General features: G+C 45.1%; 1 protein-coding gene across 1 annotated transcript; it reads right to left on the reverse strand.

Annotated features, from left to right (window-relative positions):
- Positions 1 to 329: 329 nt before the first annotated feature.
- On the reverse strand, positions 330 to 27,983 carry cep78 (centrosomal protein 78). The gene is made up of 16 exons (XM_080738646.1): positions 27,861 to 27,983; positions 27,142 to 27,410; positions 26,134 to 26,309; positions 25,962 to 26,034; positions 25,733 to 25,836; positions 24,829 to 25,003; positions 23,242 to 23,355; positions 23,025 to 23,089; positions 22,306 to 22,411; positions 20,071 to 20,188; positions 19,317 to 19,359; positions 17,687 to 17,815; positions 17,318 to 17,395; positions 12,904 to 13,085; positions 2,769 to 2,892; positions 330 to 1,253 (listed from the first exon to the last, which is right to left on the reverse strand). Exons 2-16 carry the CDS (start codon positions 27,401 to 27,403, stop codon positions 618 to 620), a joined length of 2,385 nt encoding a protein of 794 aa, XP_080594772.1. The 5' UTR covers positions 27,404 to 27,410; positions 27,861 to 27,983; the 3' UTR covers positions 330 to 617.
- Between the last annotated feature and the right edge of the window lie 4 nt (positions 27,984 to 27,987).

Here is a 27,987-nt window from a genome sequence, read left to right on the forward strand (position 1 = left end):
ATTAAATGTGAAGATGAGATCTCAGCCCTGTTACTTCCCTCTCTACAGGCCAAGAAAACACTGTCTATCCAACTGACATTCCTGGTTACAAGTCATCTCTGAAAGCTCAAAACAACAATGTAACATTTCACAGCACTGGCAGTACAAAGGGTCCCATTATTAATGTTAGAACGTTTATTGCAAAAATATATTTTGGGGAAGGTGGGAGTTACAAAACAGGAATAGAAACATACTTTGTACTAAAATTACTAAAATAATTTGGCATTAATGTCTCAACAAAAACTACATTTAAACAAACTCCCATAAAATAAAGCAACATTTGTGTTATTCTCAGTAAGAGTAGTATTTTGTTTTGTTTTTACAGAGAAATAACTTTGGCTAGGATCTATCAAATCCTATTTCACTGTTGGGTTGACCTTAAAACCTCATGACCACTAACCACTCAACTTTTAGAACACCAAAAAAACAAACAAGGAAAAACAAAGGGAAATGTGTTCATGGGATGGAACCTAGGTTTTTGACTCCACTAACATCTGTACAGGGAACTTTAGTCAGGAGAAAAGGAGGCGGGAAGAGTTGACATCAATAATTGGTCAATATTTCTCATGGTCAGTTTATCAGAAGGATCTGTCATCATCTGACTGTCCACCCAGACTGCCCAGAGATCTGACCTGAGCCATGGTGTCCAGCCCCACGTAGGCCTTAACCTCTGACCCCTCTGACCCTGAACAACCTGCTGTCCGTCGCCTTCTACCTCTGCTCTCCTTTGACCCCGAGGAGGCCACTGACTCGGCCTTCTCACTCATGTCACTTACGCTCGACCTCACTGACAAATCACTGAGGGACCCGTCACTGTGGATGGAGCTGTAAACATTGCTGTGCTTGAAGCTATATCCATGGGAACCATTGCTATGGTGGGAGTTGCTGTTACTGTGGCCGACGGAGACTGGTTTCAACACCTTTCCATGAGAGCTAGAGCTTTTGTTGCTATGGAATCCACTGCCGTAAGATTTGTGGCTACGGAAACTGCGCTCTGACCCAGAGTCATGCTGCACTTCAGGTTTTGAGTACTCATCTGGCTCCTGTCCACCACCCTCCAGATCCACATGGGGGTCTATAGCAGGTCCACTAGGCTGGCTGAGAGGCAGTTCAGTTGGCCTATCCGCAGGCAAGAACCCCCTGGGCGAGGCTGGTGGTCTGTGGTCAAGGCTGCCTGCTGGGTCCCTTGACGCAGCAAGCTGGACATTACCAACCTGGGTGTAAGATATAGAACTGTGATGAGAACATTTTTAAAGACGTAGTGAAATGAAAAATATGTTTTTCACACTTTTAGAGCATATCTGTAGTGATAATATGGCCATACCTCATGCGTGATGACGTACATTAACTCTACTTAATAATTTATGAGGTCAGAATGATTGACAGGTGCCTGTGTCTATAAACTTCAACTTCAGCTACTCCCCGCAAGCCGCTGGTTCGCGTGGCTACCTCCTTCCCCCGCCTCCCCGTTTGTCCTCTACGCACAGCGGAGCCAGTGTGTTGCACTGGCCTACCTCCGGTTCAGCCAATCACAAGCCACGGCCGACATGTCATCTCATAACAGTATGAACACAAATTTGTTTCCGTAGCTGCTGCCTTGTCAGTCTATGGGAGCGACACCGTGACACCCTGCGTCACTCATCAGCCTGCCTGTCTTTACATATTAACGTCTTCAATGAGTTATGGCCCGCCTACTTTATGACAGTCAAATCACATTCCTCCCAGTGCTATGTCCCTCCTTCCTGGACTAATTCACTAGGAAATGCGTCACCATAAGGATGTGGAACAAGTGGAGAACTTCCGTTGCAGTGCGTCTTTAAGCCTTAACAGCAATAGTGGTGCGCGAGTAGGGAAATGACACAGCAAATGTAACCGGGGGACTATTTAGTATTTACCCTGTGTTGTTTAATCCCCAAGCCCCCCATCTTCTGTTATTACTATAAAAAAGCATTATTCGACCTGTTATGTGTACTGTTCTGCATGTTTCTTCACTATACTGTCCATGCCAAACAGAAACAAACTTTACAGTATCACCCGTATTGCTTCCAAGATCATCAGACTTCGTACACTTGCTGATATGAATAATAAGGCCATCACACGCTTAGCACTCTCAATAACAAATGACACTGATCATCCTCTGTATCGCTACTTCGACCTCTTGCCATCAGGGCGTGGATACAGAACATTGAAGTGGCACAAGTTTCGGATTAGCAGGAGTTTTGTCCCCTCAGCCATTGCTGCACTTAACAATCTGCTAAACAATCGCCCCCGTCGCTAAGAGGGTTTTTCTGTGTATAGTGGGGTACTGTTTGTGGGGCGGGACATGGCCATTTACCTCTATGGACATCACCGCGAAACCTCTCTCAAATAGAGACTCTCGCGGTAGGTCAGGATAGTCTCATTGAAACAAATGTATTTTAATGAGATTTCATCGTCACGCCGTTTTGCTCGCGTCTTGTCGCGGGCAGTGCGGATGAGCTGTTATACTGTGAGATATTGGCACTGATATGATGACAGCAGAACACCAGTGCCAATGTTCTAGCGCTCCTCCTTGTGTATTACTGCCTAAGTACATACTGTCAGTATTAATACCCTACCAGTTATAACTTGTACTGAGGACACAGAGCTAAGAGATTACATCAACCAATAGCGATATGACATAAATGTGACAATTGCTTGTTTGCTAAACATTCCAATAGACGTACTGTATATGCAGCATCTGTTTCTACCTCAGTATTCTGGAAACCTTCTTCACACCCCAGAGGTTGTCTAGTGGAAGAGGAGAGCTGAGGTCTCCCCAGAGAGCTGAAGTCTGACTGGTCAATCCCAGCGACGGAGGCTAGCTGACCTAGGCTAGAAGGAACAAAGAATCAATGCTTTTTTAATAAGAGTGTTCATCTGTTGGAGAAAGTGACCTAAATAGCAAAGCCTTAAAAACCATGAGCTTCATACTGTAAAAGGGCAACTAGGTAGCCCGGTGAGTGAGGATCTGGAATCAAACCAGGGACTCACTATCAGGCATTACAGACCATGTGGTATGTGTCTTGTGGTATCAGGTCATAGTTTTCTTTTTTAGTTATGTGGTCATCAACATCACCTGATCCAGACAAGGAGAGTTAGAAAATGAAAGGGTCTCAAAACGAAACTCAACTGATGGAGAAAAGATGTAAGGAGGACAGCTGACCATGCACCCCCACCCACCAGCCTGACAAGCACTTGTTTCATCAGTACATTTTGCAAATCACTGTCACATTCCATAAAAAATACCTGAGAATTAAAAAAAATATATATATATATTATATGACAAATGAATGAAGTTGAAGTTTAAAAGAAGGGGTCACCACTAGAGGGGACTGTTAGGTGTCATGTTTGGAAATAATGTTGGAATGGCCAACCACTTGCAATAAGGAAATTGACCAACAGTACAACTGTAGGTCAATTCCCTTATTGCAAGTGGTTGGCCATTCCAATATTTTAACAGTACATGTCCCACTTCCAAGACCCATCTGAAATAATGGCACAAGGCAAACTAAAGCAGTGATCACTTTTAACCTGTAATACATGCTTTACAATGTATTTCATTTTCTATTTGTGTATCATGTACAGTATGTGTTTTTTTTTCTTCTGTTTTTGTTAACCGTCTAGGAAATAGTAAAGTAGCATTGTTGCTAAACTCTGGCATGTTTACTGTACATCTTGTGTTCATTAATGTGTTCTGTAACGATTAAATACATAAATATAAAAATAATAAAAAATAAAAAGGTATTGAACAGCACCCAGAGAGCAGTTAGGGGTACCGGCGGACACAGGTTCAGGTACCCGGACACGCCAGATCCTGTTGGAGAGGTGGTTAACACCCAGTGAGAATCAATAATAGCATGTTTGCTGTGAGGAGTGGATTAAACATCCATTATGCTAATCAAACGAGGTCTTATGATTTAAATGGTGTCAGATTTGGAATACTCATGGTTGACTTGTATGAAAAAGTGTCTTCGTACATGATTCTAGGTCATCTGGATCAAAAATTCATTTTTAGAGATGGCGCCGGGCGTCATTTTGAATTTGGCCCTTTAGTAAAACGTTAGTGCGAGGGACCTGGGGGCTAAATCTTTTATAAAGGGTCCATAGAGGTCAAATCAATCATCAAAACATCCTTGATCAATCATCCAAACATCATTGATGGTCACAGAACCTCAGTCTGTGACAGTATGTGCCCAATTAACAAGAAAGTGAAAGTGTATCAAAACAAAACTGTAATGATGCCCCATGTTAGTGGATATCAACTGAGCAGACACTCAACCAATCCAGACACAGGGAGAGAAAACAAAGATGGAATTTTGATCATGAGTATCAAAATGTAGCTACTGCTGGGAAAGATATTTTAGGAGAACAGCTGACCAACAGCTGACCTGGCTTACAACACCAATGTTATTAGCTTACAAAAGGAAGACAGCAGAAAATATACATGGAAAATTTTGGAAATTCCAAACTGTTGAAAAACTGGAACACTGGTCAGAATGAAAATGACAGTAACTGTTCCAAACAACACCAAACTTGCAGCCATGGTTTCAAAATAAGTGGGGGATTGTGGGGTGTGCTGGTCAACAGGGTTTTCTGTCATTTACTCGAAATGCACTCCTCTTGGGTTATCGCGCCTCCTAGCGTGCGATACAGAGCTACACATATGCTCCCGAATGACACAGTCGGAGGGTATGCCAGTCAAACGCCCCGCCCCACCCGTGGGCATAAGGCGCGAGACTGGCATGTGTACTTCCTCTTCCGTTCCTCTGCACGCATGAGATACGGACGTCTACACATGTTACTCTACGACAATTAATTAATTCTTCAAGTTACTCAGTATAAGACCAGTTCGAATTCAACTTTAGCCTTAGCGGTGAGTAGGACCATCACCCACGGGTTTCGTTCAACTTGGTCTGTTCTTCTCTGTTTTGTTCTTCGCTGTTTGCTGCTAACGATAACAAGCGGCTAGGCTAGGTTAGCTTAGCTTACCTTCGTCATGTCTAGCGAGGGTCTGTTTTCACCACCCCTCCCTCGACGCTGCGGGGATCCGGAGTGCAGCCGCTTTATCGCCGCTGAGGACCCGCATTCCATCTGCCTGGGCTGTCTGGAGCTACAACACGCTTGGCAAGGTTTCTACTTCCCAAACAGCTGCGTGTTCTGCGCGACGATGGACGCGGCCGTTCTTCACCAGCGTCTGCTGGTGGTCATGAACATGGACGCTGCAAGGCCCAAACAAAGCCACGTCGCTCGGGGAGCTCAGATGGAACACGGCGCTCAGATCCCCGCCACGCCAGGACAAAGAAGCGGGCCTGTTTCCAGCACCGCAGCAAGGTTTGTCCAGGCGGCTCCTAGTGTTTGCGAACCTATCCGCAGTAGCTTCTCGCCGATGTACACTATTTCTACTACAGCGCACAGTGGTGGGACCGGCATGTTCGGCTCTACCCCGCGCTTCTCCTTCACGCCCGGTCCTGGTTTGACCAGCACCGGGCCTCTCCAGGCCTCCGCCGCCCTGCAGGCTAGCCTCCAGGGACCACTCCAGGCGGGGCCATTGTCTCCGGTCGCCGCCGAGGCGGCCACCAGTGGGACTCCTCACCCCACCAACCCGTTCCTGATGACTCCAGCGGTCACCGCCCCCCCCTCTTTCCCCCCTCTCTTAACGTCCCGACAGAACGTGCCACGTAAAGTGCCTCGTGGCTCGGACGAGTTTGGCACCTCCGAGGAGGAGGAAGATGCCATGGAAGGAGAAGAGGAGGAAGATGAAGAGGAGGAGGAGGAGGACGGTTTGGTTCAAGAGGAGACAAGTGAGGACATTGTGACAAGTGAGGACATTGTGATGCTAAGCCCCCGTCATGGCGGCACCCCGCGCACCTCACCCCAAGCCCCCCCCATCGCCCCTGCCAAGAAGGCAGCGGTGGATAAGGAGAAGGTGGGCGCCACAGCAGAATCCACCCCACAAGAACTGGACCTGCTGGCAGTGGTTGAGCTGGCGGTGGCCAAGATGGGCCTCACTATGCCAGTGGAGCCTCGCCCTGCGAGCTCAACGGAGATCAAGTTTGCGGGCAAGAGAGAGGTACAGACACCAGTCCCTCGCTCTCAGAAGCTACCCGCTACCCCGGGGCTCAAAGAAGCTCTCCATTCCACATGGAAAGAACACAGAGAGCCCGGGAAGATGGCTCTGTCAACCTCACTGGCGGATGAGGACAAGTTTGGCGTGGGCGGCCTTCCCCCTGTGGATGTCGCCACTAATCAGTTCTTCTGTGCCCAGTTTAAACCCACGGAATGCCCCTTCACTCAGGAGCCTGTGCCCAAGTTCAAGAACAAGGACGAGAACAAGGTCTCCAACATGGTAAAAAATGTTTATAAAGCTGCAGGGCTCTCTGTGAAAAGTTTAAACGTGGTGGGGCTGATGAATGGAGCCATGGCAGAGATGCTGCTCCAAAACAAGGACCGCCTCCCTCCTGAAGCCTATGCTGAATGGGATGCCATGCTACAGCTGGCAATAGTGAGCAACGTCCATGCCATCCAATGGGCTGGCAGAGGTATGGATGTCGCTGTCAGCATGGAGAGGTTCAGGTGGCTGCAGAAAGTCCCCTTCCAAGGCGACGAATCAAAGGCCAGCGAGAGGCGAGAGGAGCTGAGGGGCCTGGACACAGCCCCCAACAGTCTCTTCGAGGGAGCGCTACCCTTCCTCCGTGTCATCACCGACACCAATAAAGCCCAAAAAGAAGTGGTGGATGCTGTTTTGGGTAAGCCTGATAAAGGGAAAGAACAGTCAGGTTACTCAGGACGCTCTTCCCGTAATAGGGAGAGATATCAGGGACCCCCCCGACAGGGCGGGAAACCCCATCGTTCTCCTAGAGCTCCGTCTTCCTCCTCGGGCACGAGCAGAAACAGAAGTCAGGGCAACCAGGGCTCCCAGCACCAGGAGATGCGCCCACCAGCTCGCCCTTCATACAGCGCAGCAGTGAGGGGGCGTGGGAGAGGGTCGAGAAAATGACACTTTGAGAAAGAGGGCCTTCTCACCCTCGGCGCACGGAGACAGGGTCATGGACGGCTCTCCAGCGCGCAAGCACAGTGCACTTTTGATCCTGCCACCCAGGGTGGAGGAATCCAATGTAAATGTGAATTTTGTTACTGTGCCAAATGTTTTCTCCCCAGTAAAGAATGTGTCTGCGAAACAAGGTCTCTTCTTTCACAATGCACACACAATGGAGAATCCCCAGTGGGGACATCCATATATAAAATATGCATGCCCAGTACCACAATCACAAACACAAACAGCCTTCAAGGAAACCCCCTTAAGGGGCATTTCCAATATAAAAGGTTTAATTGTTCCACAGCCTCAATCCTCCCTTCCGACACGAGAGGGCGCCAAAGCGCCAGTCAAGGTAAGAAGGTGGCAGAGAAGTCTTTCTTGTTTAGCTGTCCCAGCCAGAGCTGCGACAGCAATATTAAACAGGGTTTTAGACAGGACGTGTTTACAAGAATGCGTTCCTTTTTACACTCCTCCTCTGCCTCCTGTCCCACCGTGCAACAAGGTGTTGTCGCCGGTGATAAAGGCATTAAACGTAAGGCCCTCGCGTCACAGCAAGACGGTGTCACGCTCAGTAGTAAGTCACGTGACTCAGTCTCGAGTCCCTTTGACTTCCGCGTTACCGGTGACGTCAGAGTCGTGTCCGGGGATGCACATACCGTGCATTCCTGTCAATCACATTCCGTTAGGTCTGACGTCAGCTCCCATTCAGAATCCTTTGTCAAGGCATTTAACTCAATGGAAAGCATGCAAGCCGTGTCCCTGGGTGCTTCGCACCGTGAGGCAGGGATACAGGCTACAATTCTCAACCCAGCCTCCCTTGTCAGACAGAGTGATATTCACGCATGCAAAGGGGCAGGCCGCTTTGATTCTGAGGGAGGAGATTCACTCTTTATTGGGGAAAGGAGCGATCAGGGAAATTTCCACAGATCAGCTCGGTCTGGGGTTTTATTCTCATTATTTCGTTGTGCCAAAGAAAGGGGGGGGGCTGAGGCCCATTCTGGACCTAAAAGCCCTCAACAATTTTCTGGTAAAGTACAGTTTCAAAATGTTGACGAACGTAGCGCTATTGCGCTCGATCAGAATCAACGATTATTGGACGTCCCTCGATTTGAAGGACGCGTACCAGCATGTGGGAATTTACCCCCCACACAGAAAATTCCTGAGGTTCGGTTTCGAGGGGAAAGTGTACGAATACACTGTTCTCCCGTTCGGCCTCTCTCTGTCTCCCCGCGTGTTTGTCAAAGTGACACAAGCGGCTATAGCTCCCCTGCGGCAGCAGGGAATCCGACTTGCGACGTACCTGGACGATTGGTTAATAAGCGCAAGTTCAAGAGAGGAGGTGACACGTCTCACCAATGTGGTGATGTCGCAGTTAACCTCTCTGGGGTTCAACATAAACTTCAAAAAGAGTATGTTAACACCAGCTCAGCAGACCACCTTTTTGGGGATCTCGCTGGACTCAATAAATATGACGGCTCGACTCTCACAGGAGCGATTAGTCAAGATCGTGGCCTGCGCGAAATCTTTTCGCGTGGGCAGAGTGGTCACGTACAAGCGCTGCATGATTATGTCAGGGCTGATGGCCTCAACTATCCATCTACTCAGGCTGGGCAGGCTGTATATGAGGCCTTTTCAAAAGTGGATGTTGGCACTCAAAATCCACTCGACACAAGGTCGCCGCAAGGTCAAGGTGTCCCCAGGGTGTGTGTACACACTGAGACCGTGGGTGGACGTGACTCTTCTGTCCCAGGGGGTCAGTATGGGCGTGGTGGTGTCACGGAAAGTGATCACAACGGACGCCAGCCTCAGTGGTTGGGGCGCAACGCACGAGGGCCGTTCGGTGAGGGGAGTTTGGGACTCCGCTCTACAGAAGCGGCACATCAATTTCCTGGAATTAAAGGCAGTGTTTCTGGCGTTGAAACATTTTTTGCCTTTTGTGGAAGGGTGTCACGTGTTGATCAGGACGGACAACACGACGACCATGTGCTATATCAACAAGCAGGGGGGCCTCTCCTCCCCGGCTCTCAATCAGCTGGCGCGGGATCTGACGCTGTGGTGGGAACCACGTTTGGCGTCGATCAAGGCGTCGCACATTCCGGGGCTTCTGAACAGCGGAGCAGATCTGCTGTCCAGGGGGGAGCCCCTTTATGCAAATTGGTCCCTCCACCCGGGAGTGGTGAGACAGATTTGGAGCAGGTTCGGTCAGCCTCAAGTCGACTTGTTCGCGTCAGCAGAGAACGCGAAGTGTACACTTTTCTTCTCTGCGACGGGGCCAGCCCCACTGGGGCTGGATGCTCTGGCTCACGACTGGCCGAGGGAACTGCTGTACGCGTTTCCTCCGTTGGAACTGATCCCCCAGACTTTGGAGAGGGTCAGGCGGTTCGGCCTCAAACTATTGTTGGTGGCTCCGGGGTGGGGCGTGTGGAGGTCGGAGATATCTCCCCTCCTTTACGGCAACCCGTGGCCTCTGCCGCCAATCAGAGATCTGCTACGGCAGGCAGGGCAGGAGATCTTCCATCCCGACCCGGCGAAGCTAGACCTTCAGGTTTGGCCCGTGAAGGGGAGTCTTTGAGCGCTTTGGGTCTGACACCAGGGGCGGTTCAGACTATTCAAAGTGCTAGGGCTTCGTCCACGCGGTCGGCTTATGATAAGAGGTGGAGGATCTTTGAAGACTGGTGTGCGGAGCGTACGTCACCGGTGGTGGCGTTTGAGGCTCCGGTCCAGCTTGTTGTGAATTTCCTTCAGGAAAAGTTAGAAAGTGGTCTTGCCTTTTCTACCATTAAAGGTTACTTGGCGGCGCTGTCAGCGTGCCATGTGGGCTTTGAGGGTAAGACGGTGGGTAGGCACCGTCTGGTGGCTCGGTTTTTAGCGGGTGTGCACCAGCTTAAACCGGTTACTAGGTCCCTTTTCCCATCGTGGGATTTGGGTGTGGTGTTGGACGGGCTGTGCCGTCCACCGTTTGAGCCTCTGGAGGCGGCGAGCTTAAAGCTTTTGAGTTTTAAGACTAGTCTTTTGTTGGCTTTGTCTACAGCCAAAAGAGTCAGTGATCTACATGCGTTATCGGTGGACCCGGTGTGCATGAGATTCTGTGAGGATGGCAAGAAGGTTCTGCTAAAACCCCATTTGGCGTTTGTCCCAAAGAACCGTGTGATTATACATGAGCCAACCGAGTTGGTGGCTTTTCATCCTCCTCCGTTTTCTTCGGAGGAGGATAGGCGTCTACATTGTCTTTGTCCGGTAAGATCCTTGAGGATTTACTGTGAGAAGACGAGGGCTATTAGAGCGTCAAACCAACTGTTTGTCACTTTTAAAAGTGGTCCTAGACGGAAAGCGGTGGCTAAAGCTTCACTTTCAAGGTGGATTGTGCAGGCCATAAAGATGGCCTACACTTGTGCTAAAGTCCCGGTTCCTGAGGGCCTAAGGGCTCATGACACTAGGGGAATGTCGACCTCCTGGGCTCTAGCCAGGGGTGTCTCGATCCAAGAGATCTGTTCGGCGGCTAACTGGTCGACTCCGTCGACTTTTGTGGTTTTTTACCATTTGGACGTGGCTCCATCTTCATTGGCGCATTCGGTCCTGGGTGTTGCCGCCTCCTCTAGTTAAAGACTTTTTCCCCCTTTTTTATAGCTGAGACCAAGTCCCTTTGCTCTCGGTAAAAGGGGGAGACCCTGTTTCCTTATAAAACGGCTGCTAGTGGGCCTATTAGTGAATAGGCGGGCTCCAGCCTGTCAGGGTTTTATGAGGCGGACCTGGTCGGCCTATTAGTTCATGAGGCGGATTTCGGTCTGTCAGGGTCTTTCTACTTCTTCCGCTCTCGAGTCCGGTGGGCTCGGGGCTCCGTGGGGGAGGGGCCACGCCGGGGGTGTGGTCTCCTGTCAGGCGGAGCGGGCGGATTTTGAGGGTGTGCGCTTCCGGGGGTTTATGTGACCCAAGAGGAGTGCATTTCGAGTAAATGACAGAAAACGAAAGGTTTCGTACGAAACCATGGTTTTCTTAGTTTAGGAGAAATGCACTCCTCAAACGCCCCTTCGCGCGCATGTTGCGTGCAGAGGAACGGTGTTGTTAAGAGGAAGTACACATGCCAGTCTCGCGCCTTATGCCCACGGGTGGGGCGGGGCGTTTGACTGGCATACCCTCCGACTGTGTCATTCGGGAGCATATGTGTAGCTCTGTATCGCACGCTAGGAGGCGCGATAACCCAAGAGGAGTGCATTTCTCCTAAACTAAGAAAACCATGGTTTCGTACGAAACCTTTCGTTTCTACTGTAAGATCAAATCTGCCCACCCAACTTGATTACCAGTGTTACAGCTCAGGTTGGCAGAGGGAGTGTAGCGCACAGGATAATTCACCTTGGGTGAAAAAATGGGTTACCAAAGTTGTGGGATAAAAAGAAAAAGAAATAAATGACTTTAACTACCGTATATGTACGTATGTGTACTCAATCTAACATTAAACCATTAAGTATTGCAATCCCACTTCAAATATGAGTTTTGCTTTACTATCACATCACTGGGTGTGGAGCAAATGATGCATCTGCTTGCTGGTCAAACGTTTCTTCAGGAATCTGAATCAGCCCCCAGGTTGCTAGGCCTTGGAGATTCACTTCTTCATTTTACAGACAGATATTGTACATAGGGCAGTGTAGTTATGTCAGTGATGACTTTCTCGTCCTTTTTTGGTTCAGAGTCAGACGTGGCTCCTTATAAGACTTTCTTTTGTCCCCAACTGGCATGTACGTCATTACAGTATATGCATTCACATCTAGTTATCTTGCCAATGCCCTGTTCTGGGCATGTCATAATAGACAAACGTTCGAAAACAGGCACACCGGTATAGACCCCTGGAGGACCGGCACCGAGTGCCGCGCTATGAGCTTGTATATCTGCTATTTTTTAAACATCATGAAAATGTGTGTAAATCTTTGAATATACATTTTTTAAAGCGAACATTTGTAACTAAAATATTTCTTCTCGGGGTCACTGGAACACAATATTTTGAGATGGCCAAATACATATAATTCTAGGTGGTCCTTGGCATGAAAAAGTTTGAGCGCCACTGATATCAAAACATACGTTTTTCAGAAACTGGATTTAAAATACATTTTTAGAATCGGCCTCAGGTAACTGGTCCATTTTATTTGGTCAATACTTGACCCGGAGACAAACATAATGGCCTCTGGGAGGACACCATGAGCTCAATTACCATCAGTATTCAAGTTTGCTCTTGTTGCTCAATAGAAAAGGTCACTTTCATTTTCATTTCACCTCTGTCCACTATGTTCCAGTTTGGGCAAGTTGGCAAATCTGTGGCTATGGAATATCTATGCATATGCCAATTGGCACACTGTCTGGGTAATAACATAATGCCATCAGTGTTTCCAGGAATGGTCAGCCATCCTCCTTGAATTTTGTTTTGAGACCCTTTCTCCATCAGTTGAGTTTCGTTTTGAAACCAACCAAAAGACCCTTTCTAAGTCTCCTTGTCCGAGTCTGGATCAGGTGATGTTGATGGCCACATAACGTAATTATTAAGGGAGAAAGGGGAGACCTTTGTTGGTCCTGTGGGGAATCTTCTGTTTCCCCACCGGACACGGTTACGTGTCTTGCTCATGGACACATTGGCTGCGTCTCTAGTCCTTATTCTGATCTGTCCTATCTCCTACATTCTAGCTCCTAACAGGAAGTTGTCGGTCTGCCATGTTGATCCTTATGTCAAGTCTGTAATATGAGACTTGGCAGCTGACCAGCAACTGGCCAGGTTAAGGTTGAGGAAAAATGTGTTTCTATTGTCTAGTAAATGTACCTACCCAGCATCCTTCAAGAGGTCCAGGAAGGCGTGAAACTTGGTAAATGACTTCTCAATACTATCCAGGACTGCCTCGTCCTCAAGGGCACTGGAGGAAGATGCCGCTGCCTGAGAGTTAGGGGCCACGAGCGCCTCAGATATAGAAAGATTGATGCTGCGAAGACGTGCATTCTCCATCTCGTACTGAACAGGATAGAAGAAAAGATTGTAAATGTGATTTCTTGCTTGCTCTTAAAAAGTTATACTTGAGTTGGGTCATTACACTTCAATACTTATGCCATGCAATACAGGCCAGTCTGGGATGTTATTATCTGATCTATGCATCTAGGGTCTCTCTGGGATAGCCACAATCTGTTATGTTTGGCTCCTAGAATCGAGAAAATTACTGCAATGAAAATAATTCACCAGGAACTGTTGGTTTTGTAGCTCGACAATGTTGTCCTCTGAAAAGTAATTGTGCACATGTAATGTACAAACATAAAATGCTAATACATGAGTTTGGGCAGGAAGTTGTAATATTTTAACATTTGACAGCAGTGCAAAAAAAGGAGTGAATGTTTAACATTAAAAACCCAACCCTATTTGTCTCCTGATTATCACAATATCTTCAAAATGTTAGACGGAGCATTTGATGTCTGGCGTAGGGGTGGGATTTCATCCCTACATGATCTTTATGTGGATAATGTGTTTGCATCCTTCGAACAACTGGTGAGCAAATACGGTATTCCTAGGTCACATTTTTATATGTGAGGGAGATGAAAGGAAGGTGTGTTATTTTTTCATTTTTTGTATTATTCCTTTAACTACAATGATGTTTTCTTTTTGTTTCTTTTATTTAAACACATTGTATTTTCGTTATGGTATTATGTTGACTTAACTTCCTTTTCCCTTAAACCCTATTCTCCTCTTTATGAATGAACAGTGGGACTTTAAGTGACTGAATAAGTTGGCGTCGCGGCTGGCCAATGGGGTGGCAGCTGGGCGGAGCATAGCACTATGAAAGAGTGACTGACTTTCATTCAAGCTGAGCAGGGGGACAGCACGGACGCTGTGAATCAGAGCTGAGGCTCAAGCGCTGAACACAGTAGCTACGCTACATTGATTGAGAGAGACATTGTGTGAATCCTATAGTTGCAGCACGGAGAGACTAGCAAGCCGGTAAGAGTGGCAAACCGGCTGCTTGGCCACCGTTACGAGGACGAGACGAGTACCTGAAACCGCCGGTGAGAGAGACGGAGAAGGACGGACGAGACGAGTACCCGAAACACCGTTGTGAGAGAACGGAGAAGCGATTGCCTGGCTGCCAGCTGAGAGAAAGACGACGACCTAACCCGCCGGTGAGAAGGGCGGAGAAAGACGGTTCCGTGTGTCGCACGCCTATACTACTCACCGGGGAGCATTGCGCTTCCCTGGTCTGTAAGTAGCCTTCCATAGCGACACATTGAAGTTAAAGTACCGCGCTCTTAGGACAACCATACTGTATCTGTGAGCATATAAGCTGGCGGCCTCCTATTTGTGTGTTACAGGAGACGACCTACCATGTATGCTGTTGAAACCCCATTCTGCTGAGCTGTGGGCTAGATTGGGTTCCCCGGCTGCTCACCCCCTGCTATTCCCCATTCGTCTATCGACGAAATACTCATAGAGTGGAATTTAACATTTTTTAACTAGAAACATTTTAATAACCTTTTAAGTAATAAATGATTTGAACTATTTTACTCTAGTGGCGCCTCGTAGGGTTTTCTTTTGTATTTGTATTTTAGGGTAATTTAGAGTCCCCGCCCTGTATAGGCTTTATAATAAATTTGTACTTTTGTACCCCCCTGAACAAACGTTTGGTGTCAGTTCTCTCCGGGTGTTCGAACCCAATTATTGCTCTCCAACCTGGTATAATTTCGAACCTGTGTCTAGCCTAGTGGTGTTAAACCTTTAATGGTTTGTTGGTTAGAATCCAACTGGCGTTGTCCGGCAACAAAGGTCCCCCTTTCCCATTTGGATTTATATAAGAATAATCATACAACAGTAATATATATATAATCCTTTAATGGTAAATGGTTAATAGTATTGCATTATTATAATACAGCTATTTTTGGCGTAACAGTAAGACTGGCCCATCTTACATATAGATATCTTCAAGTTCGGGACTTTGTTAAATCACAGCTCCCAGGGTTCCCTCAGAGGCCCTCTGCGTCCTTGTTGGACACTATCTTTAGCCAAGGAACTGACCTCAGGCGGATCATAGGGAGAATATAACTTCTTAATCTACATGACTCAGCATCTCTAGATAATCTCAAGATTAAGTGGGAGGAAGATTTAGGAGAACAAATTCCAGAGGAAAATTGGCAAAAAATGATACGTAGGATTCATTCTTCATCCATCTGTCAGCGTCATGCTGTCATACAAATTAAAGTTGTCCATAGACTCCATTGGTGCAAAGCTAGATTGTCCAAATTTAAACCCAATATCGATCCACTATGTGATAGATGTAAGCAGGCTCCTGCAGATCTACTCCATATTTTTTGGACTTGTCCAACACTGTACGACTTTTGGAAGTCTGTGATTGATACATTATCTAATGTTATTGGACAACCTCTTGACTACTCTCCCTATATTGCAATATTTGGTACTATGCCGCCGGAGGTGTCACTAAATAATGTCAAGGGTAACGTCTTCGCCTTCTGTACATTGTTGGCCAGAAGGCTGATACTTTTTAAATGGAAAGACCCACTTCCTCCCACTTACTCACATTGGATAAGAGAAGTTATGCAGTTCATTAAGTTAGAGAGAATTAGATATTCCCTTCGGGGATCCATTGAAAAATTTGACATAGCCTGGCAACCTTTCATGTCATTCATAGAGAGCATGAAGGCAGAAACTGTAACTGCAACATAGTGCAATTATATTTATTTTAGTTTTCCTTTTTTTTTTTTTTTTACTTTTGTTTTGTATTCTTTTCCTTGTCTTTGTCATGTGTTTTTCTTTTCTTGTTACAGGTCTGTGGGGTGGGTGGGGATTTGTATTTGTATGTTCATGTTTGTTTGCATTAAGAAAAAAGGAAAATAATAATAAAAAGACCTTGATCAAAAAACAATATCTTCAAGATGCGTAACCTCAGACGCATCCTGAACATCAAATGGCAAGATCGTGTGACAAATGAGGAAGTCCTCAAACAAGCTCAGATGTCCAGCCTCTATACCATGTTGCGACAGCGGCGTCTTAGATGGCTCGGCCATGTCCACTGCATGGCAGATGGGAGGATCCCCAAGGACCTGCTGTATGGACAACTTGCCACTGGCACCAGGCCAGTGGGCCACCCCCACCTGCGGTTTAAAGACGTGTGCAAGCGGGACATGAAATCCATGGGCATAGGAGTGGACAACTGGGAGGATCGCGCCAGCTGGAGGCAGGCGATATGGAAAGGAATGGAGAAAAGTGAAACGGTGCTGAGTCAAGCAGCAGCAGAAAGGAGAGCACGGCGAAAGGCACCTCAATCATTATCGTCAGCAGGCGACAGCAGCACATTCAAGTGCAATCACTGCCAGAGAGACTGTCATTCGCAAGTGGGATTGTACAGCCACACTAAGAAATGCTCCCTCAGTACCACCTGATCCAATCAAGTGCGCTCTCGAGACTGACGGCCGCTACAAAAAAGACTGAATCAGAATTTGCTGCCAAAATTAACACTGCTTTTTTTTCTGAGATTTGACTAATAATGCTCAACAGTAGTTCTGCTTGTTGGTCACTATTTTGATGAGATGAGGTTTGTCACATAAAATGGCCTGTCACACATGCAGAAAGGATTCCTTAGATCACACTCATGAGTCAAAATTATCTGTTGTTTACAAGATAAGCAGAGACGTCTCATACATGATGTGGTGTTCCTGGTTGACCGACACCCAGGGAACACTCAGTGTTGTTTACGGCAGAACATTATTTATGACAACACTGAGAAACACACTGTGAACTTTAAACAAGGATCTTTTGTTAAAGAGATAAGCATAGAATGTCATTGAGATGTGTGTCATTTTTCTTTGAACGTTGGAAGGGCAGTCTTTTGTTTGTCATACATGGCATGACAGTATGACAGTCATGGCAACAATAGGATTTCTATGTAACCAAAAGAGTGTATTGAATGGTTTTAAATCTGTCACTAAATACATTTGGTGCAGTTATGATGCATTTCCAGCATGACAATATTTGACAACATAATACTCCTTTCAGAATATTGTCTGAAGCTGACCACATTTTAAACTCGCACATTAAAATCCTAATGGTCATTATGTAAATAAAGCACAGCACACTCAAATACTTAATATTTTGTCTGATGCCGTCACTTGGTCCTCAATGTAATATCAACCACAGAGAACAGCCAAGACAGCTGCAGTAGCAATGTGAAAACTCTGGAATATCAGTACCTCCATAACCCTGGACTCAGCTTTCAGCCTGGCTCTGCGCTCTTCTGCCAGTCTCATATGACAGTCCTCTAGCTCCATCTGCAGGAGTAAGAGACACACAACACCATGTGAATGCTTGAAATGGGTCACCTTTTGTGTGTGTGCGTGTGTGTGTGTGCGTGTGTGTGTGTGTGTGTGTGTGTGTGTGTGTGTGTGTGTGTGTGTGTGTGTGTGTGTGTGTGTGTGTGTGTGTGTGTGTGTGTGTGTGTGTGTGTGTTTAATTTAAACCAGTGGAAACATCAATGGCAATGGAAAGATCCCAAATAACTCCTGAGGACAACTTCTTGGGACCCCACCAGTAATAACAGCCACACATACTGTAGATCTTACCTGCATACGTCGAAGGCTAACAGCAGATGGAGTCGGTTCAACTTCAACCACCACCTCCTCTACCTCCTCCTCTTCTTCCTCCTCTTCATCCAATTCGGATTCCAAGGTAACTTTCACAGAGGCTGCACCCTGTTGAAGACCGTACAGTAGCGTTTTACTGTATAGTAGTGTTTTACCGTGCAGAAAGACTATGAATGCTTCAACACTATAGTATAAAGCAGGGGTCTTCAACGTTTTCAGGCCAAGGACCCCTTAGCTGAGAGAGACATGAAGCAGGGACCCCCTCTACATATTGTGTAAATGTGTGATACAGACTTTCATTGATTTCATAGATTCATAAACTTGTTTGACAAAACTGTCATCAGTCTGTTAGATTCGTGTTGATGTTTTTTTCTTTCAGACTTTTAACCATTTAAATCGTTGTTATTGTTACTAAACTTGACCTTTCACTCTGCACTTGGTCTGTTCTTTTTGACCTCTTCACCAAACCTATTTGCCAAAAATAAAAATCTGCTATTTTTGGCTAAAGTTCTCCTCAGAATTGGGATGCGAGGGTTCAAGTTGTTATTTTTAAAAGAATTATCCCATCACACAAAGATTTGGCGGCCCCCCTGTAGTAACTCCGAGGACCCCCTAGGAGTCCCGGACCCCCTGTTGAAGACCCCTGGTATAGAGAATGGTACAAATAACTCAACACAACACAAGTATGGAATTACAGCAAAATTAAAAGAAAAAGGTCCTAATGTGCAATCCTTCACATTATGAAAAGGAGCCCTCCACACTAGCGTTGATTAACACAATATGTACAATTATGACGTTTTAGTAATACTGTTCATGCTGTTCTACATACTGCCAAGGCAACCAGGTGAGGAAATCATAGATTCTAATGCACTCTACGCATCTGCGACACATTGGCCCCTTTTCCACCGGGGTTGAACTGGTTTTCGTTCTTTTCCTGCCTAATTTCTAAACAGTTCAGAGTGTTTCCAGTGAAAATGAATTGGTTTAGAACCCTAAAGTTGGTTCGGAACAGGAACCAAATAATACTTGTTTTTTCTTGCCCTGAACTGGGAACTGTCATTATTCTACAAGTTGGAAGATGCAGATGCGATATAAACAATGACCATGCAAAAAAAGAAAAGTGAAACTTTAACTGCCCTTGACGATTGAATTTCCCCCGTGAAATGGACACTTCGACTGGTCATATTCAACACTATAATGGCCAAGCCTGGAATTGAAGCTAGGGCAGCTGAGGACTCGGTTCCCCAGGCGGACTCTCTAAGCATTCAGCTATGGATCAATCACCATGGTTCTGTTTTAAACTGGTGGAAACGCAAGCCAGTTCATGACCAGTTCTGTGAAAGCACCAAAGTTCTTTTACTGGAAAAGGGGCCAAAGAGAGCTTTTAGATGGGCTATTTTCACAGCGCAACATGCTTTCATAGAAGACATGCTAGCTTCTATGTAATCCAAATGACTGAAATCAGTGGCGACAGAGAACTTTAATGCAATTAGTAGTGGTGGCAGATCTGGATTGTCAGACCATATTCATATGTACAGTATAGGCAATAGTGGACATTCTGTTCACAACTCGGATAAAGCAAAGTAGAACAAAAGAGGCTTTTCCATACCTGAAAGCTCTGCTCCACCATAGTAAGACCAGGAGGCAGACCTCTGAAACAAAACTATATTTCAGACTACTTTGTTCTACTTAAGCACATACAACCTCCTCTGGAGATTTGGAAGATAATATGTTTTTGGCATGGGAATGTTGACATGGAAGACTTTGGCACAACATCTCAAAATTAAAAAAGTCTGAGAAGACCAAGCTAGTGTCGAAAAACTTGGAAGAAAAATGTCCCACACAGTCTTCAAATGCAAGAAATCTGAATTTGTTAACTGAGTGGGAAAACACAAAGTTTCTGTCCTGTTCTGTCTTAGGTTAAGACAACCTGATGAAGGCATCAGGACCAAAATGTTGTTTCCCATTCGAAGATTGGGTTGTGTGTGAGCTTTTTTTTCCTTTTTTTTCTGGCATGCTAATGCCATACTATATGTCAACATAACTGTATGTAATTTACAAATTAAATAAAACAAAAGGTTAGTAAATAATTTTTAAGGTTAGGATTAGAGTTCCAAAAATTGAACATTGCATAAATAAACACATTTATCAACAGCTGATCATAAAATGTTCACAATACTGTATGTTATCCAAGTTAGATTTTTAAGTTTTTAATTATAATGATAATGTTTTTCTTTTCTTGATGTTTTTGCTTCATTTAGATCAGCCTAAATCGATCAAGATGCTGCAAATATATGAATTCCTTTGACTCAACTGAAAGTGGTGTGTGAACTCCAATCCACTCTGATCGGTATATTCCTCACCTCTGGCGTTGGGAACGTGCAGCAGTGCGCCAAGGCACATGACTGGAGCGACGAGGGGGCCTCTGTTGCTGGACAACTCCTGGACTCCACCTGCCAGCTGAGGTCCCTCTCCGAGGGGCTGGAACAAGACCATGGATAATTAAAAACAGAAATAATTGAGAAAATAGACATGGATTTGACACATAAAGTTTATTTACAATTGTATTGATACGCCTATCAATGCCTTCCACATTAGTTGCGACCATAGGTCACTATATAGTATGAAAACGTGCAGCTACATCTGTCTGTCTGTCTGTCTGTCACACCTCACGCTCTTCTGACATCACAATGATGTTCCAAATGAATGGCCAAGACAAAATTCATTTGCACTGACCTGTTTTGACATCACAATGATGACTTGACCAGCTCAGCAGAAGGATATAGCTGATCTGTTCTGACATCACAATGATGACCCGACAAGCTCAGCGTTCTCAACAGGCGCGAAAATTAAGACGAGGCCCCATCTGGCCTCACTAATTAGCATACATTTTATGCCCTACCCGGCTCGAAAACATCAATATTAAGTCCATATATGGGCATTCCCAGATAATGTCCTGTTAGGGCAACCACACTAATATGCCCATATATGGAGATCCCTGATGTAATCAATATAAAGAGCAATACTGGGAATACCCATATATGGACATAGCCCATATCTGTGAATGGCTGCCCATATACAGTAGGGACATATTGTGCCAGTCTCATGTGGTCTATGATGATCAAACATCTATTATGTCATACATCTCCATATTTGGGAAAATATGGCCACATTTTGTCCAACTTAACCCTTTCCTAGCCGAAATAGAATGGCTTGTTGTAGATTAGCCGTGAAATTTCTATTATTATATTATGATCTGAACCGCATTCATTTTACCAGACATCCAGCGCTATATCACGTGGTCTTCATCCCCCATTACCATTCCGCGATCGCCGTTGTTTTACTCACCACAGTTCCCAATGAAAATCTTCAATCTGCATTGGCTTAGAGTGGGGTTTTCAGCCGACGCATCATACTCCCGTGCGTTTCACGTGCGCGATCCGTTCACGTAAATGTCGGCTCAAATGATCCACGGATGACTCAAGAGTAGATATGAACAGTTTCGCTCGCATAGCCCGCAGCCCTGCTGCTGTAGAAGCACTGGTGTATAAACAGTAAAGGGACGACAGCAAGGAGCCTCGGAGAAGGAGAGGAGCTGACGTCACTTCTCCTTCATCTCAGACCAGCCATGCGCTATCGATGCACAAGTGGTGACTAGGGAAGGTTAGACGATCGCCGATTTTCGGATGAAAATCATTTATTTCGGTTTTAATGACCCAGTACGGGAAAAGACGACGCGGCTGAGACTCCTTGCTCAGATGTCCGGTATATTCCGGTTTTAATATTAACACTTATACTGCTTTGGACGTTCCTGTTCGCCCCAATTCTAGAGAGTGAGGCGCGCCAATACGGCGCTCGTTCGTTTACCTTGTTGATGTCCTTAAGCTGATGAGGGGTCGCGCCGCCGTGTACTGTAATCACATCGCGAGCAGTGATGGTCATAAAAATCCATTATGCGTTAACATCAACGGAGACCAATTCTCTTCCGTGTTGATTTCTCTGGCTCTGAGAGTCTCTATGGCCAGAGTGCTCTGAATGTACGGTATGCCAGAACAGCCAATTCACATTAATTCTTGCATGACGCCGCCCTCTGCTGGGCGAAAAGCGAAAGCGCAGACTAGGCACTTCAAAAAAAAAAAAAAGAAAAAAAAAAAGTCTATCAATCTGCTATAACGTTGCAAAGGTAAGCCGCTTTTTGATGGCACCAGACCCAATAAATAAATAAATAATCTGGCAGGATAGGATAAGAGTTAAGGGGCTCCCTGTGGCTTGGAAAGTGTTAAACAACCAACCAGGTCTGTGCATTATTTTGGTCAAAGTTGATCCCATGCCAAAGTGCCAGCGCTCGCCCAGCAGTCTGCTGTCACCCCGGCGGATGTGTGCACACGCCCATGTGCCCATGCCTCTTGTTAATTTGTCAAATTCTAGCATAAGGGCACTTCACTACAAATAGCATAAATCATCCAGCAGTTATACAATTGTAATTACACTGTTACATGTTATGATTTTGCATTGACTGTTCAATACTGTGACTAAACAGTATGTTATTATGATTAATACAATCCTATGAATAAAATTGGACAAATATGTACAGTTACCTATCCTGAATGCAGCTTTCCCTCTGGCTGTATTGGACATCTGTCTTCTTTTAGGGCCAGGAGGTTTAGGTGACTCTTTGTGGGTGGGTGGTTTGATCCAGTTGTACTACAACAAAGAACAGTCAACATTCACGCTATGAAAAAACTAAAATCGTGAATCAGTAAACGTCTACAAGAACACATGTACATCAACAGATCTCCTCATTCACATCCACAATGTTTTCTTGAACATTAACTCTTTTACTGCCAGATGTTTTATTTATTTATTGGGTCTGGCGCCAGCAAAAAGCGGCTTACCTTTGCGACGTTATAGTAGATAGATAGACATTTATTTATTTATTATTATTTTTATTTTTTTTGGATTGTGCAACATGCACTTTGGCAGACCAGGCAGCAGAGGGCGGCGTCATGCAAGAATTAATGTGAATTTGGCCGTTATGTGTTGCCATCCATTGAGACCAGTCTCTGGCCACAGAGCCACAGGGCCAGAGAAATCAACACGGAAGAGAATTGGTCTCCGTTGATGTTAACGCATAAGGGATTTTTAAGACCATCACTGTGGGCAATGTGATTACAGTACACAGCGGCGCGACCCCTCATCAGCTTACGGACATCAACAAGGTAAACGAACGAACGGCCGTATTGGCGCGACGCGACACAGAGAAATGGGGTGAACGGGAACGTCCGTAGCAGTAAAACAGTTAACAACAAAAGATTACCTCTGATGACTGGCCATCAGCGTTCATCAGAATCTTCTCTATTGTAGTTTTGATGAGCACCTTGTCTGTAGAGGCGGCAGAAGAACAAAACAACACATGTAAAATAGACGAACAGTTTACTGGAAAGTATATTATTTGATATGGACTGGACACATTGTATTAGCTTGAGCACCCTGAGAAAAGAAACTGCTATGAATTCTGGTGAGTGGCTCCTCACCGACTAAAGGGTTACTTCTGATATCCAGCACACAAAGTGTAGAGTTGGTCTTCAAGGACTCCAATAGACATTGGGCTCCCTTGTTGGACAGACCACACTTCTGGAGGTCCACAGCTGTTGGATAAAAATATAATATAATACAGGTGACACCTTTGCTCCTTTTTCGAGTACTTCACTATGGCTATTATTATGATGCCAGCACTACTGTAATGTAGTATTATTACTAACTTCTCAGTATTTGCACAAATTGCATCTAAGGATCGCCATTAAGGAGGAAATAGGTCTATGGCACCCTGCAAGTCTTACATCTGCTGTCTGAAAGCATGTCCAAGAGCTTTAAGTATTAACCTGTTTTATGTTGGGGTCAAGGCACCATATGCCAAGGCAGTAGCCATAAATTATAACTACCAGGAGATGTCGCTAATATTCGGACGTTATGTCTCTCCTGGAGTTATAAGGCAGAGTCTTATGGCTCTCGCTGGTTGAGCCCCAACGTCCACATTCGGCTCAAAACATGTACAAATCAATAAGTTGCTCACCGCATCGTCGAAACAGCTTTATATCTACCGGTGAGCCCACTCGTTGGCATGTGTTAGTCCATATGTTTCTAATAAATTAATGTTTACTCAAACTTCTCCGAGACTCGCGTTTCCTCGTCGCCTTCAGAACGCTTCAGAACTACAGAACGTTGGAATACTTCCGCATGCAAAAACGTCATGTCCTAGTATGAGCGAATCGCAACGGCGATCAACGTCACGTGATATGTTCGGCCATTTTTACCCAAGCAGTTCAAAAACAAGGAAAGCGATGAGACTCTGTGAAGTTTGAGTAAACATTAATTTATTAGAAACATATGGACTAACACATGCCAACGAGTGGGCTCACCGGTAGATATAAAGCTGTTTCGACGATGCGGTGAGCAACTTATTGATTTGTACATGTTTTGAGCCGAATGTGGACGTTGGGGCTCAACCAGCGAGAGCCATAAGACTCTGCCTTATAACTCCAGGAGAGACATAACGTCCGAATATTAGCGACATCTCCTGGTAGTTATAATTTATGGCTACCACCAAGGCAGACTATTTAACCAACGGGTGGGAATAGCGTTTTTAGATTCTGAAAGAAACTGCAAAATGTGCACACACTAGGGATGGGACGATATGAACATTTTCATATCACGATTATTGTAACCAAAGAAATTGCGATTTACGATATTATCGCGATAATAATCATATCTCCATTTGCCAAAAAATAGCAGATCTATAAGCTCACAACTCGTCGCAACGCCATCCAAGGAGTGAGTGTGCAAAGTTTGGCATGGATAGGGGCAACGATGCCGGAGATAAGAGTAGGGCAAAAGTGTGACGTGACGGACAGACAGACAGTCGGTGGAGCTTGTACCGTATATGCAGCTCGGCAATTAAAGTGCATGACAGAGGATGATATTACGATAAATTAAATCTCCACAATACGATTATCGTGAGTGTTTTTTATCACGATAAACAAGAATATCGCGTCCCTAGCACGCGCACACACACGCACACACGCACACACACACACACACACACACACACACACACACCTAACCTTTAACCCAGAGGTCCTCAGCCAGTTCGTGTGCGAGGGCTGCAGCCCCCCGGTCCCCGATGAGAAGGTTACAGTTGAGGGTGACTCGGCGGAGACCTGCCATTCTCTCAAACTGTGGTTGGCGATACCTCAGCGACTGAGCCCACCCTTCACCATGCCGCCGCATTCCCTGGTGCTGCAGGTGGGAATGTGATTGCAATAACATTATGGACAGCACGAAAAAATACCAATGAAGAGATTGGAATCTGTGGGGAAATTCCTGTACAAGAAAAGTGTGACCAATGCCACACGTGTCAAAGTTGAACAAAAATAATTATTAACACATTGTTAAATAGGTCTATATTCCTAATCATTGCTATTGTGCTTGTTCAGTAACAAGGGTCTCCAAGTCTCTCCAGTTCTTTAGTAAAGAGAAAATACATTTTCAGGTCAGGATACCAATTTTATGAAATCAGGAAAGAGAACTCATACAGGATACAGGATAAACAAGTGCAATTGGAAGTAAGTGATTATCCAAAAGATTAGCAGACAAAATTGGGTTTCTCTCTCCTGACTGGATAAAATGAGTGTCCCACCGGAAAATGTATTTTCTGTTTAATAAAGAGCTTGAGAGACCCGTTACTGAATAAACACTATAGAAATAATTATTGAATCAGGATATGCATTTACAGAAGTGAGAGCTTCTGGGAACTCAGATTAAGTATTCACATTCAAACATGTCACTAGATGGCGATAGTAACTGCATTCCGTTCTTATCTCTATATGGCATTCACAAGAGGATGTGATTTCTTTCCAGTCTCAGCATACATATGCTGCCTTGGAGAAATGTAACTATTGCAAAATTGTTCAAACAAAAAGTAAACAGCATTTACGTTTTAGCTTTAGTTGCAAGAAGATATTATACCTTGATTATGTTAGCCATGTGCTCAGCCCCTCTCCAGGTGAGATTACATCCCGTAAAATCCACTGTCTTAATACTTGCAGAGTACTTCACACTTTGGCAAATCACTAAAAGTTAGACAGAGAACAAACTTTCATTCAGTCTAACAATAGGTCACTGTTTAGAGACTTGCATAGAGGTAATGAGGAAGGAGACAGCTTATACAAAGTACAAACTCTAAAGATACACATACCCTCTAACCCATCATCACCAATTGGACAGTTAGCCAGAGACAGGTTTTCCAAGGAATTACTTTTTCCCAAACCCTAGACAGAATGTAAAGGAATAGAACAGAGAAGAGACTATGATATATCAGCGCAGAGTAAGTCAAGCTTTATTGCTAGTCTACTTAGCCTATGTTGTACCTTTGTTAAAGTGACAAGGTCCCTTTCTCTCAGTGGAAGTCCATTAAGCTGCAGAGTCTTAAGGCTGGGAGAGACAGCCAGGCAATCTCTCAGTGCCTTACATAACTTCAGTATGGTGTCCTTGCAGCAAATAGCAGGGATCTTCTTCCTGTAGCTGGACTTGTAGCACCTGCTATCTGAGAGGAAGAGATGACCAAGTAAGTCACAAACGATTTCCGGTCTGGCTTTTCCTTTAACTACACCAGTGATTCTGTGGGCCACGAGGGTATTGCAAATGGGCCCCCAAATAATTACCAAAAACACTAGGTTTTCAATGATAATATAGCATTAATATGAAACAAAAATATATATGTTTTTTTTGTTTTACATGGAAAAAACAGTTTTAATTGTGATACGATAAATAGGAATACAGTTAGATCAATTGAGGCAAGCCAGAAGACAATCGATTGATTTATCATTAAAATAAACATGGACTCTTACACTCTATAGCCCCTTTTCCACTAGGAGGCAGAACAAGAACTTTCCAGAACCTGAACCTATTTATCTTTTTTTTTTGGTTCAGGTTTTGTTTCCATAGAACACGTCCCAGTTTCAGACAAGGTTCTGGGAACCTTTTTTAGGTCCTGCTCTTGATGTAGTACTAAGCTTGAGTTATGGGAACCTATGGGCTCTTTTTTGGGACCTTCCCGGTTAGGTCTGGTTATATTGAAACGTAAGCAGAACTTGGTCCCGGAACTTCACAGGTTCTTGAAAGTTCTTGGCTCTGGAAAGTTCTGGTTTGGCCCTGTAATGGAGAAGGGGCTATCCTATCAAATGGACCTGACTACCTGTCCCATGGATGGACTTGTTTGAGATGCCACCGTGGCAACAAATTGCGGTGTTCTGCAAAAATAAACATGCTCTGAAAATACACATGGACCAGCCACTTAACACGGCTGATGTATAAATAAATAAAAATCACAACAAGTCCATTGTTAGTTTCTTGTCGTTCCTTTATCTCCACCTTACCTATGTCTCCGGCATTTAGAGCAGCTTGGTATGTGCTGTGGATTGCGATGTGGTGCAGGTGTTTGTTGATAGAAATAGAGCCGAGTATGGGCAGCCAGTCTGTGGCTTTGACCCTGTCGCCACTGAGGTCCAGTATGCCTTTGGCCAGATTAATGTTTACAGCTGGAAGCGGCACAGAGTCCTGCCTGGCACAGGCGAAGTCATAATATGCTTTGAAGTCCTGGGCACCGCGCCGCCGAATCTGGGCACTGTCTTGGATCATTTTAGATCTAGCAGAAAGGAATACAGAGTCAGACACTCTCACACAAATTGTGAACATATATTATTTTTCTTTATAACCTTGATATTTGCAATAAGAGCTGAATGTTCTATAATCCATGTATCTCTCTCTCTCCCTCTCCCTCTCTCTCACACACACACACACACACACACACACACACACACACACACACACCTAATTAACTGACAACACTTTCACAGTAGTATCCCAAGTAACGTTTATAACTTTGTTATGCTAATGATTAACACAAAACATTCAGCACAAACATAAGGTATGTTTAACATAGATAAATAGGACTAATCTATCTTACACTGTCAAATACACCTGACCTGTAAACTGATTACACTTGGCTAACTTACTAGCATTAGCCAGTTCCCCCAGAGTAGCCTAGCGTGGTTTGTATTCAAACGACTCCATAATCCTCTCGTGACCTGCTTACCTGTTATAGAGTGCCTATAGAATGATAGTTTGTTGCAGTTAGATGAACTGTTTGGACATCAATGTTCCCTTGGTTTCCTAACTGCCCACAATCTCCTGGCGACCCCGGTTGTTGTTGTTGTCGTTGT

Source organism: Nannobrachium achirus, assembly GCF_963921795.1.
Source record: "Nannobrachium achirus genome assembly, chromosome: 12".
Lineage (NCBI taxonomy): Eukaryota > Metazoa > Chordata > Actinopteri > Myctophiformes > Myctophidae > Nannobrachium > Nannobrachium achirus.

Excerpts from the sequence above, each read along its gene's own strand:
- cep78 (XM_080738646.1), bottom strand. The coding sequence starts at position 27,403 with ATGATCCAAGACAGTGCCCAGATTCGGCGGCGCGGTGCCCAGGACTTC. Across the intron at positions 26,310-27,141 it reads TCTAAATGCCGGAGACATAG|ATAGCAGGTGCTACAAGTCC; the intron begins GTAAGGTGGAGA and ends TCTTCCTCTCAG. Across the intron at positions 1,254-2,768 it reads AAGGTTTCCAGAATACTGAG|GTTGGTAATGTCCAGCTTGC; the intron begins GTAGAAACAGAT and ends TCTTACACCCAG.